Source organism: Sebastes fasciatus, chromosome 1 (genome assembly GCF_043250625.1).
Source record: "Sebastes fasciatus isolate fSebFas1 chromosome 1, fSebFas1.pri, whole genome shotgun sequence".
Lineage (NCBI taxonomy): Eukaryota > Metazoa > Chordata > Actinopteri > Perciformes > Sebastidae > Sebastes > Sebastes fasciatus.
In genome coordinates, this window is record NC_133795.1 from 11,904,807 (window position 1) to 11,917,540 (window position 12,734).

Sequence of the window (12,734 nt, forward strand, 5' to 3'; positions counted from 1 at the left end):
CACGAGTAATATTTTTCTCGGAATAAACTAGTTCAGTTATTAAATGGGAGTTAAGTTCCACCCGTGGCACCCGCCGTGATTCAGAATTTCCCAGAAAGCAGTAAACATAATTTAATCAGTGGGAAGCGTTCACACGACAAGCGTTCATCTGTGGAAGAGTTTTTAGAAGATATGTACCACCCACTCCAAACGTCGTTACATTTTCTCTCAGAATGGGCCAAATTAATTGTTGCTTACACGAGGTAAATCCATTCTGATTGAGCTATTATTCTGATTATTAGCGATATAAAAGGTTCCGCGAAAAGCTGTGAGATTTACATGGACTGCACTTCTTGTACAAAGAAATAGCAGTAACAAACACAGCAGGAGCCTGCTTGCAAGGGAGTGCTTCTGTTTTGAAAGGAGGAAAGTGGAGGTTTTACTGAAAGAGAGGTCTGAGAGAGTCGCAGGGTTGTGTGTCACATCGATATTGGACAAAGACGAGCACGGGAGCAGAGAGCCTCAGAAACAATGAGGCGTGGGAGTGAAGAGATGAAGACAGAGATAGTGTCAACGTACTGCTCAGCACTGATGTATTGGTCCTCCTGAGGGTTGCAGGCCACCTTGCCGATGCGGACGCCGCTCTGGATGTCTTTGAACTGCAGACCCAAGTTCTCGCCCGTGATGGTCAGCATGGTTCCTCCCTGCCGGGGCCCCGTCTCCGGAGACAACTGGTTGGAAAAACAAATTAGAGAGGACATATGTTAGCCAGAACATATGGGACAATTGATTTTTTTTACCCAAAGCAGTACATCATAGAACACATATCGTATGTCAGCGTGAATGACAGTTTACTGAAGTCATTATGGTCATCGCCCATTCTCGATGAATCACGTACTTAAGTTACCACCTCATTAAGAGAGATGAAAAATGACCTCGGATCCATTAACTCCACCTCAATTCAGTCAAACATTCACAACCTGCCAACTCACACACTTAACCTGGACGCACCCATCGAGCCCCCGCTTACATCTCTCATTTAACCTTGTGACGATTAATCTACTGAACACAATTACCGCACACGGCGACCTCTGCTCCCTGTCATTCCCCCAGAGGTCTGCGAAAGGTGTGCGGAGGTGCTAATGGCTACCCGAGGCTAGCCCAGTCGCTGATCACGCTCCCATTCATCTAGCCCACAATGCAGACAATGGCCCCTTTGGTAATCAGTCATTACTAGCATAATTAAGGTTAAAGCTAATTGGATTAGAACCTGGCTGGGTGGGGTGGGGTCTTTTGTCGCAGCAGGGTGGGACAAGTGTGGAGGGGATGAGACGCTGGTGGGTGGATGGAGAGGGGGTGTGGGGAAGGTCAGACTTTGACCTGGCTTTCCATAAAGGAATGATACAATGGATGATCGCTGGTTAAGCTCATATCAGTCAGACTTTTCCTCTATAAGTACAACGAAAACTGCATACAAACACACACCCATGTATCATTTTTGGTTATTATAACATCAGATTCGCATGAAGCGTGATTTCTGCTTGCTGCATCTGCGAGGGTCACCTGTCTGTGCACATCCAAATTTTTCTAACTAGGCAGACGCGGATGGAAGGAGAAACCCGCACATACAGTAGTATAAAAGATCCAAACATTTCCTTCATCGTGATTCCATATCAGCTCATGTTTGTGTGACTGTCCTTGTGGAAAGTATAACCGAAACTTAACACACAACAGTCTACACAGACATGGACAAACGCACACGTATGTGGAAAGAAGGGGTGAAGTGACAGAAACGACATACGTATTTCAAAACTGTTGGTGAACCAATGATTTGTATTTTTGTTGGCCAGTGGTAAAGCTAGTAGCAACAGTTCTGGTCACACCAGAAAGTCCAAAAGCAAATTGAATTTGTGTGCCGTTGCAAAAGTGTATGTGCTGCCAGCTCGATGTCATAGTGACGACTTGTCCTCTAGGTTGATTTCTTACACTTGGCCAAAGTTGAACTCTACGATAAAAGCACCGTGTAAATTGACTTTGGCTTAGCCTTTATTGGCAAATCCACTGGCAGCAGCAGTTCCAGTGAAATGATGCAGAGCCAGTGTGTGTGTGTGTGTGTACGTGAGAAGTGAGTGGTGAAGCAAGAGACAGAGAGCGGTGGCGACGGGAGTGAGTAACGTTACCGACTCCGGCCCAAGCAGGAAAAGTTAACAGTGTTTGGTTTGTCCGTTCTGGGCTACTGTAGAAACATGGCGGTGCAACATGGCGGACTCTTTGAAGAGGACCCGCTCCCTATGTAGATATAAACGGCACATTCTAAGCTAACGAAACACAATGATTCTTAATTTCAGGTGATTATACACTAAAGGAAACATACTTATTAATATTATATTCCATTTCTGCCAATAGATCCCCCTAATTGTCACACTTCCTTTAAGTGTATCTACTGTCTCACATATAAATTAGATCCACTCTCTACAACTCTATTCTCCACCTGGTACCTGACAATGGTCCCCAGTCTGACATCATTATAGAAAAGGTGGCGGGCCAGTAAAAGCCACAGGTGTTCAGGACACCACTAACAGAAACACACAATGGGAACAAAGCCCAGTGTCATGCAGGCCAGAACTGAAATGCCACAGTGATACAATTAAGGAGTGTTTTCCATCTTACAGCAGCTCTGGCTTCTGATGAACATCCCTCCTCCTTCCCTCGCCCTTTCCCTCTTCCTCTCCGGACTTCTTAATTCACTCTCTGTCTCTTTGTCAGTGCGCCTGAATGCAAATATTTTAGCTGGAGACAAAAAGAGTGAGTGGCACACAGTAGTGCACCAGACACAATCTTCAGATATGGTAATCAAATCTCTCTTTCTCTATAAGTACGGGCTTATCAAAACACACACACTCACTCATACACAAGTTGTTGCAAACACAACTAAACAACACAAACAAAAAGCCCTTTCTGATAAAAGCCACCAGCCTAAACACTCGCTCCATTCTCCGCTCGCCGTCGCGGCGCTCCACACCCATTCAAATTCCCTTTTTTCCTCTTCGTCTCCGACTTGTCCCGTTGTGTCGGAGGCTTTGTGTGAGGCCCATTGTGGCCGGCTGAGCGGCAGTGCACAGATAGCATCTGCTAGTTATAGGAAGAAGAGGAGGAGGAGGAGGAGGAGGAAGGGGGCAAAGCAGGGGACGCAGAGAGAGACGATATGAACTTGGCGTAAGGTTTCAGAAGACTATCTGTGATGTGGAAGACTCTCAAAAGTCACAAACAAACCGATGGAGGTAATGAAGTGAGTGATGACAGGGATAATATGAGTCTTCACCACTCAATGTTTAAATGTAAACAAGTGAAAAAATAATGATTGAAGACGTGAATCCTTACAAACATAAAGAACAAAACTGTGACCGAAGCATTTTAGCGGATATCCAGTTGTAATATTACTAAGCCTGTCAATCGATTAAAATATTTAATCGGGATTAATCGCATGATTGTCCATAATTAACCGCGATTAATCGCAAATTAATCACACATTTTTTATCTGGTCAAAATGTACTTAAAAGGGAGATTTGTCAAGTATTTAATACTCAATTATGCTTGCTTTAAGCATATGTATGTATATATTTTTTATTGGAAATCAATTAACAACACAAAACAATGACAAATATTGTATAGAAACCCTCACAGGTACTACATTTAGTAAAAAAAATATGCTCAAATCATAACATGGCAAACTGCAGCCCAACAGGCAACAACAGCTGTCAGTGTGTCAGTGTGCTGACTTGACTATGACTTGCCCCAAACTGCATGTGATTATCATAAATTGTCTGTAAAGGGGAGACTCGTGGGTACCCATAGAACCCATTTTCAATCACATATCTTGAGGTCAGAGGTTAAAGAACCCCTTGGAAAATGGCCATGCCAGTTTTTCCTCGCCCAAATTTAACATACGTTTGGAGCGTTATTTAACCCTCCTTGTTGACAAGCTCGTATGACATGGTTGGTACGAATGTATTCCTTACTTTTTGTAGTTTCATATGATACCAGTATCTTCACTCTGGCTTTAAAACTAAGCCCGCTACAACCTAAAAATCGCAGGTTGTGTTTATGCGTTAAAGAAATTAGCGGCTTTAAAACAAATCTGCGTTAACAAGTTATTATCGAGTGAACTCTGACGGCCCTAAATATTAACTTTATGAATATAAAGTGCAAGTGTTTATTCAGCACTGGCTTGTTTTATTATTTCTCTCAGCTCTGTAACAGTGAGACTTATTGTTTAGCTCTAAAATACAACCGGCAAATCACAGAGGACTGGTCAATACAGGCCTCTAAAGAGAAAGACATCTCTCTAGACGCTGGTCGACAGAAGGAGGAAGGAAGAGGGGAAGATGATGGAAGGACAAGATAGATGAAGGATGATAGAAAGGGAAGGGAAAGTGAAAAGGATCGAGGGGTTGATAAAGGAAAGTTGGAAGGAGGGCCAGAAGATACAAAGAAGAGAAAAAAGAGTTAGAGAGAGATAAAGAAGTCTGGCAAAGGCCAATATCGCAGCTTAACAATACATGAGGGAGGAATCATTGGCCTTTCGCACATACGCAAGCTGTGAAACTGGACGACGACGCTGCACACTGACACTATTCCACGCAGTATCAGAACACACAAAAACACTTTCTCATATACAAAAGATCACAAAGAAGCAAAAAAACACAGAGCACAGAAGTGTGCCACATGCTTAAACACTAAAAATGCACACACCCACACACACACACACACACACATTGGCACGGCCTGTGTTGTTTTAATTGGTTTCTAAGGGCTAGCTGTAATGCTCTTCCTGTCCCCTAGGAGAAGGCAGGCAGGAGATGATGGATGATGGAGGGCCAGGCAGCATCCAAGGCCAGTACTAGGACACTGCTGCACTACACTGGGACACAGCGCCAGACAGTGTGTATGTGTGTGTGTGTGTGTGTGTGTGTCACTGTCTGTGTGGCTGTGATTTTGAGGATACCATGCAAACAACGCTTTGTAAGTTGTAGCTTATGTTTATCTCTGATTTTAAACATTTACGTCTGAATGTCTTGAGTGTGTTTGCCTGTTGGAGTGTTTTTTTTTTTGTTTGTGCGAGTGTGTTCGTGGATGCTTTCACACCCACAGACTGTGTGTTTGCTTGTTGTGAAAGGAGAACTAATTAATCTTAGTGCACAATGTCAGCGCAGAGAGAGAATAAATGCAGCACAATAAAAATAGCACTTTCGCAGCCTAACAGCCAAATTCTTGGTCTAAAACCAATCATTTAGAGCCTAAAACATCAATTGCTGTGTTTGGAGTACAGTGCTGAGGTGCCAGAGTCATTAGTGGAACGGTACCCAACTGCACACTATTGAACAACGTCAAATGGGCAATAGCACACTTGGAAATGACACCAAATGGGTTCAACGCTTGCTGCTCTGATAGCTCTGGATAGCTTGTGTGTATAATATGTGTCTGTATGTTGTGTGTTTGGTCACACACACTCTCTCTCTCGTTCCCTTCCCGGTCCAACACACATTCTCCGGTCCAAATGAAATTAGCGGCTAATCCGCGAGCTAATGGCCACACAGCAGCTAGCGTGCTGCTGAAATGAACAAAGCAGCCTGAACAAAGCAAAAAGATTTGTTTTAGAAAAGTGGCATCAAACAGGGAAAGAGGGATTTTACCGAGCGGATGGTAAGAAAGTTTGTAGTGAGTGATGTCAGGGATAATATGCCACTAAATGTTTACATGTGTACAAGTGAAAAAGAATAAGATTGAAGATGTGAATCCTTACAAACATAAAGAACAAAGCTGAGACCGAAGCATGTTTAGATAATAAGCTCAATTTAGACATTATCATATTAGAGAACATTAGCGCTGCACAATTTATTGAATATTAATCGCGTTCAAGGTTTTGGCTTCCCACAATTAAGTGAACATCATCGATTGTGATATTGACGTTTGAAATGTGTGCTCCACTTATAGAAAATAACGCTGCATATCAAATCAAGCTCTCCCTGAACTCACAGTCAGCCAACAGCCGGCGATCGAGATGTTTTGGCTTCACTTTCTGGGTGCTGTCTTGCCGCTGCACGAACTGTGAAAAACGTTTGTTGCGGCTGCAGTCCAGCGTAGAAGAACATACTGTATATTACTTGTTTTGCAAAACAAGAATGCACTGAATTCAGGTGAAGAAAACCTTATTTTAAGCCTGAATAAAGCAAAAAGATTTGTTTTTAAAAAAGGGGGCATCAAACAGGGAATTTGACCGAACGGATGGCAAGAAAGTGGAGTAATATTCAATTTGTGAGGTGGATGTGTGATGCTCTTTGGGAGAACTAAAGGATGAAATGGCAGCAGAAAAAGGGGAGAGATTTTCTTTGTCGCCTGCGGATGTTCTTTTGACATTAAATGTCACACGGTAAATGTCAAAGGTGGAGAGGAGAAGAGGTGAGGCTGGCAGCGCGGCTCACGCCTCCTCCGGTGTGTCTCTCTTCTTCTTCTATTCTTCTTTGTCTCTTCTCAAACCTGCAGTATGTTTCTCCTCCTGCTGCTTTTTGAAGCTCCTCTACACCCGCTTTCTGACTGCCACCAACATCTTGCCCCGAGGCCAGGATTTACCCCTCAATATGCATGCGGGAGCACATGCTTGCACGCACACACACACACACATCCAAACCTCAACCCTTCATACACGCCTCTCATACACACACACACACACACACACATGCACACAAAACCCAATTGCCTCTGTACGCTTGTTTCAAAGAGATAACTGAAGCGAGCAAGAAGAGAGAGAGAGAGAGCATTAGCGAACGGATTTATCTATGTGCCAGTGCCCCAATTATCCAATATCTCCATTACGCATTCAGAGAGGCGAACCCGTGTCACGCAGGAAATGTACTGAGGGCTCCAGCCATACAAGTCTGCATCGGCGAAATGGGCATGCATTATAAACCATACATATATTTCACACTCATTTAAATGAAGAGAGAAACGGCGCTCGTTTTGACTGAGATGACGATTCGTCTTGTTTGAGATAAAATTTTATTTAAAGAAGAAAAAGCGTTTGAGGAGGAATGATGACGGAGAGGAGGAAAAGAAAGGAGGAATGAGGACGAGGGAAAGGGGTCGAAACGTCGGGACACGTCTCACACAGCGGTGCGCGGCTTTCAAACTCTGTGTGTGTGTTCTTGAGAGCGTGCAATTGTGTGTGTGTGTCAGTCCCAGTGGTGAGCTGTAGGGACGGTGACCCGGGTCACAGTCAGACGAGGACCACCGCCACGGTTACCCGGCGGCAACAGATGGGCACGCCGTGGTGTTTAGATGCCTTTCGCACGCTCGGCCTGTCAGATGCACACACACGTTTCTGCGCCCATGGTGGGACACAATTAGCACACTTCCACTGTTTCTTTGTCACCCTCCTGCGCACGCACACGCACTCCAGAAAACCACAATCTCTGCCTCCTCAGGTGTGTGTGTGTGTGTGTGTGTGTGTGTGTGTGTAGCCAGCCATCATCTCTAATCATGTCAGTGTGTTCAAGCTTGGTGTGTGTGAACTGCCTCCTCCTGGCCGGCCCATCTGTGTTGTGGTTGCAGTCATGGTGATGGCTTCTGAGTTGTCTATCCTCCCTGCCGCCTCCCCCCCTACGATGTCTCCTTCACTTGCTGAGGCCAAACAATGACGCGGCACAGGTAGCGATTTCTAATCTCTTCTTTTGGAAAACTTACTTTCACTAATGAGCTGACTTTAGCAATCCTGCAATTTGCTCCGAAATGCGAGTCTTGAGTTTCAAGAGGTAATCACAACCCTGCTACAAAGGGCGTATTGTCACTTGAACCCCCCTTCCTTCTGACCCCTGGCCTGAAAAAAACCCCCAGACTTGTTTGTTGTTTTGGAGGTCGAGTTGCCGGGCAATATACACCAAATAGCAGCTGAAGTGTCTGCTTTAACTTTAGCAGTGGTAGGAGAAGAGTTGGATTTAGCAGCTCCGTGCAATGTTGATTTTAGAGTGGGCTGCTCCCTGGACTCACAGACTCTCGGGTGTTAATATGTGTGGCGACGGCGTCAGTTAAAATTCTTGGCAAAAAGGGATCAACTTCATGAGGTTTTAGTTTTATTCATGCAGTGAGGTATATAAATCAATTTCTGCTAATTTATTTTTTTTACCTTATAAGCAAATCCTGGATAAAAATGTTAACCTCTTCCACTCCTTGAGGGCGTCTCGGACAACTTTACAGTCTTTCAGAGGCTGTAGCAGGCTCAGTTTTAGAGTGGGCAAGCTAGAGTGAAGAACTGATATCATATAACAACTTAAGGAATTCATTGGTGCCGACCATATAATGCTAGCATGTTGGGATTGAGGCAAAATAATACTCTTTATTATGCTTAATTTTGGCAAGGAAAAACTGGAATAACGATTTTCCAAGGGGTCCCTTGACCTCTGACCTCGAGATATGTGAATGAAAATGGGTTATATGGGTACCCACGAGTCTCCCCTTTACAGACATGCCCACTTTATGATAATCACATGCAGTTTGGGGCAAAAACAATGCAGTGTTTTTGCATGCATTATAAATATTATTATTATTATAGTTATTCTCGCCTATTCTAAAAATGGTTTTGCATACTGGGGTCCCTAAACATTCTTGGAATTAGATAAAATGGATATGACTGGAAAGCTGAGACTCTTGTGGATTCAATGAGCTCAATTATATTCATGTGTGATGATGGTAGTTCCCACAGTAGCCATTTCATTGTCCCCCTGTCCCCCCCTTAAAAAAAAAGACAAAAATGGGAGTGGAGTGGAACATTTTAATACAGCTCTGAAAAGCTCCACATGTTTGTTATACACTAACTGCATTAGGGCGTATGACGTTGCATGTCGGGCACATTCAGTCTAACTCAAAGAGGTGCGTGTGTATACTCGCAGGTACATATGTGCAGTTAGGAATGTGTTACCGTGCTACTGAGCTGCTACGTGGTGTTACGTGGTGAGCATGTGTCATTACTGTCACGGCTTACCTTGATGATCTTGGGGTGTGCACAGCGGCTGTTTCCCGTGGTGGCGTGCATCCAGGTGCTCTCTGTGGGAGTACACTCCTGCCGCATGGAGCACTTCTTCTCCTGCACGCACCAGCCGCACTCGAACCTGGGGTTCGCCTTCAGACACATCCCACAGCTGTCCCGCAGGGCGTAGCACTTATACAGGTGGGCTGAAGAAGAAGAAAGGGACAGAAAATGAAGCAATAAGACATTTTTAATGGGGGGGGGAATGACGCTAGGGAGAGAATAAAGTTACAGTAAATGTGTTGAATTATTACAGTGCAAGCTGACTAAGTAGACAAACAACCTGAGGGGGTTGAACAGTTTGAAAATCAACCTCCACTTGAAGTTTCTCAAAATCCCAAAACTTCTTCAATGTCACTGAGACTAAGTTGAGTTGGGCACTATTTCCCAAAGGCCTTAGGAATTGTACAGCGAAATCTTTTTTTTTCCCTCTCTCTCTCTCTGCTATTCCATCCCCAAATCCCATTGGTCATGGAGCAGCTTTAAAGCAACCCTGTACCAATTACTGGCTGCTAAACGACTCCTCTCTAATTACATTAACATATCAGTATTTAAGACAAGCGAGCATCGCTCACACTCTACCAGATGATTATCATGACTGAGAAATCGGTAGGGGGGGGGGCTGGCAGCGAAGAGCGACAGGCAGAGAGAGGGAGACGTCTTTGGGCTGTAGGTCGCCTCCGGTTGCACTTCAGGAGATTTACTCTTGAGATAACACACAATGCATAGACACTGATGCACGCTGCTGATATTCTGTCAATACTGCTGCATCTATCCGATGCCATTTAGAAGCACTTAAGAACCACTGACTGACTGTCAAAGCATTCTATGGTGGCTCTTAGAATATAAACACCCCATTATTGTGGATCACAGTAGGGTCCCTATATGTCTGGTATAAGTTACAAACGCATCCATATAACATACTGTATCAGTCAGAGCCAGCAGCCTGAAAAATATGTGAAATTTGAGCATTCAACAGCTTGCTTGGTACATTTAGACTACAGGGAATGACATCAATAAATGGAACAAAGTGACTCTGTGGTGTTACCTTACATTACTGACAAAATGGCAACAATCACTGCTTCACAGACTTTTAGAGATGTAACATCTTCTATTCTGAAATACTACACGAAAAAAAATCCCGGCTCCTCGCTGCGCCTTTAACCATCAAAGAGCAACAAACAGGACCAGACAATGCAGCTCCCTCTGTTGTACAAAACTCTGTGTGCATGTCATCAACGGGCCGCAGTGGTAGCTGCAGATTATGTTTCTTTACCTCACAGCAAGAGAATAATGTTACAGACCCCCGCTGTGATGTACAGGCCACAATAATTATGGAGACAGCACCATAAAGACTGTCCTAGCAGTAATTATATCCAACAGACATGATCTCATTGTCTTCTCCCACAGTTTAATCATTAGCCTCACGGTCCTTTGTTTGGAGGGCGAGGCGTGGTTATACTTTACTGTACATACCATAATACTGTTTAAAGAGTGCACATACTGTACGTACAGTATTGCACGCATTGTTAATAATAACACCTGTCAACCTAAGTGTGAATGTCAAGAACCTTGCACAACAAGGGTTTAAATAATAATAATAATAATAATAATAATACATTCTTCTTGCAAGATATTTTATGATTTACAAAAATCTGTCTGTGTGTATTCATCTATGAGCCATGCATGCTCAATTTGGAGTTATGAGCCAACTGTATTGCTACACCACTACTGCCCTATACAACAGTATAGTAAATAGTAGTAGCACATATAACTATAATGACAAATTCACACCAGAGCAGCGGCGTAGTACGCCGTACGGCGAGCTGCCATGCAATGTCTATGAAAAGCTGCGCCGTCCGTTCCCGAGTTCAGCGAGCTGCAGCCAAACTAAAAGTTGGGAAAAGTTGAACTTTTAGAGGCGAATGCGGCCAGAGATTACCCGCAGTCAATTAGTAAAGAGATCCTGTGACATGTTGACCTATGTTACAAAGAATTTCTTCCCGCTTGAAACGCATGAACACGCCTCCTGGCAGCAGAAAAATGTAATTATTGCAGTGAGCTGCACTTCGCTGCTGCCTGGTGGGAATTCGGCGTAACACTAGACACTTAAACTTTAAAAAAACTTTATTACAATCGTTATATACATACATACATGAAATTTGACCTATGCATTTAACCCATCCTAGGTGTTTAGGAGCAGTGGGCTGCTGTAAAGCATCTGGGGAGCAACTTGGGGTTCAGTGTCTCGCTCAAGGACACTTGAACATTCAGACAGGAGGAGCCGGGGATCGTACCGCCAACCTTGTGATTAAAGGACGTCCCGCTAAACCCACTGAGCTACCACAAGCCCATATTGATAGTTTGACTAAACTATGTTTGTTTTGTCAAAACACTGTTTCCAGGGTCAAGAATGAACCTTCAAGCTCAGTAACGTTTCTCAGTGTAACAGACAGAAAATCAATTAATCAATGTTTTAGACTGGGGAAATGATCAATACCTTGAGATGCCTTCTGAAACTAAATTGTGATGGATGTAAAATTTACTGTCTGTAAAATCTGATATTGAAATGTGTTGAAAAGCTCTGGTTTGCTATTGGCCTGATCATAATGCAAAAACAGTAGATCCCCAGCTTTGTTCAACAGATTCAAATGTAATGCTACACTGCAGAAAGAGTATCTGTGTCTGAACTGAACATTTTCACACTGGATTATCAGTCAGCCTGCTCACTTTACTACTGTGACCTGCTAACACTGTTTATTTGCCCCCTATTAGCGATGACAAAAGAGTCTCGTGGGGTAACACTAGAGCCCTTACAGACATAATTATTAGTCAATATATATATTAGTGAATACAAATGACCTAATGTACAGTATGTGTGCTCTCTTAAACTGGTGTGAGTACAAACTTTCAAGCACTACTTGTACATGTATATAATGTACATAACAGTTCAGTCTACCTTTATCTTCCAGTTTTGTTGTTTGTCCCTAACTGCTATTTCTATTTCTGTGTAAGTATATTGAGAGAAATACAAAAAAAAAACAGAGTCAAATTCCCTGTATGTGCACACACGTACTTGGCAAATAAATCTGATTCTGATTAATTTGAGCACATTCCTCGAGGTGCAGTGTTTAATGGTATCTTAACACATCTTAACAGTTCAATGGTGCACTATTTCAGTACTCCCACATACAATTACACACACACATATATGCAGTAAATAACACAGTGTTTGAGCCCCTTACAGACCATGAATATCAATTGCAAAGAGTGGGCTGGCCGAGGGATTTTAGTCATAATATAAATGATTTATTATGCAGTTGGAGCTGTTTTTTTTCAGAGTCACAAAACTACTGTATATATAAAATGTCAGAGAATAGTGACAAATGTCCATTCCAGACTCACAAAGTCCAGGGCGATGTCTTTAAATGTCTTGTGTTGTCAATCCAAAACCTAACGATATTCAGTTTAATATGATATAAAACACAGAAAGGCAGGAAATCTCCATATTTGAGAGGCTGAAAACAGCATTTCCTGCCATTTCTGCATGAAAAATTACTTTTGGTCGACTGTCAAGATAGTTGCCGCTTATTTTTCTGTCGACAGACAAATCGATTAGTTGACTAATCGTTGCAGCTCTATTGTATGAAGAATGTACAGTCTAAGAAAGAAAGGA

General features: G+C 43.1%; 1 protein-coding gene across 1 annotated transcript in view; it reads right to left on the bottom strand.

Annotated features, from left to right (window-relative positions):
- The window catches only part of plxna1b (plexin A1b), a 229,691-nt gene that overhangs the window by 44,687 nt on the left and 172,270 nt on the right, over nucleotides 1–12,734 (bottom strand). The window contains 2 exon segments of the mRNA XM_074629397.1: nucleotides 559–710; nucleotides 9,014–9,204. Coding sequence (XP_074485498.1) covers nucleotides 559–710; nucleotides 9,014–9,204 — 343 coding nt within the window.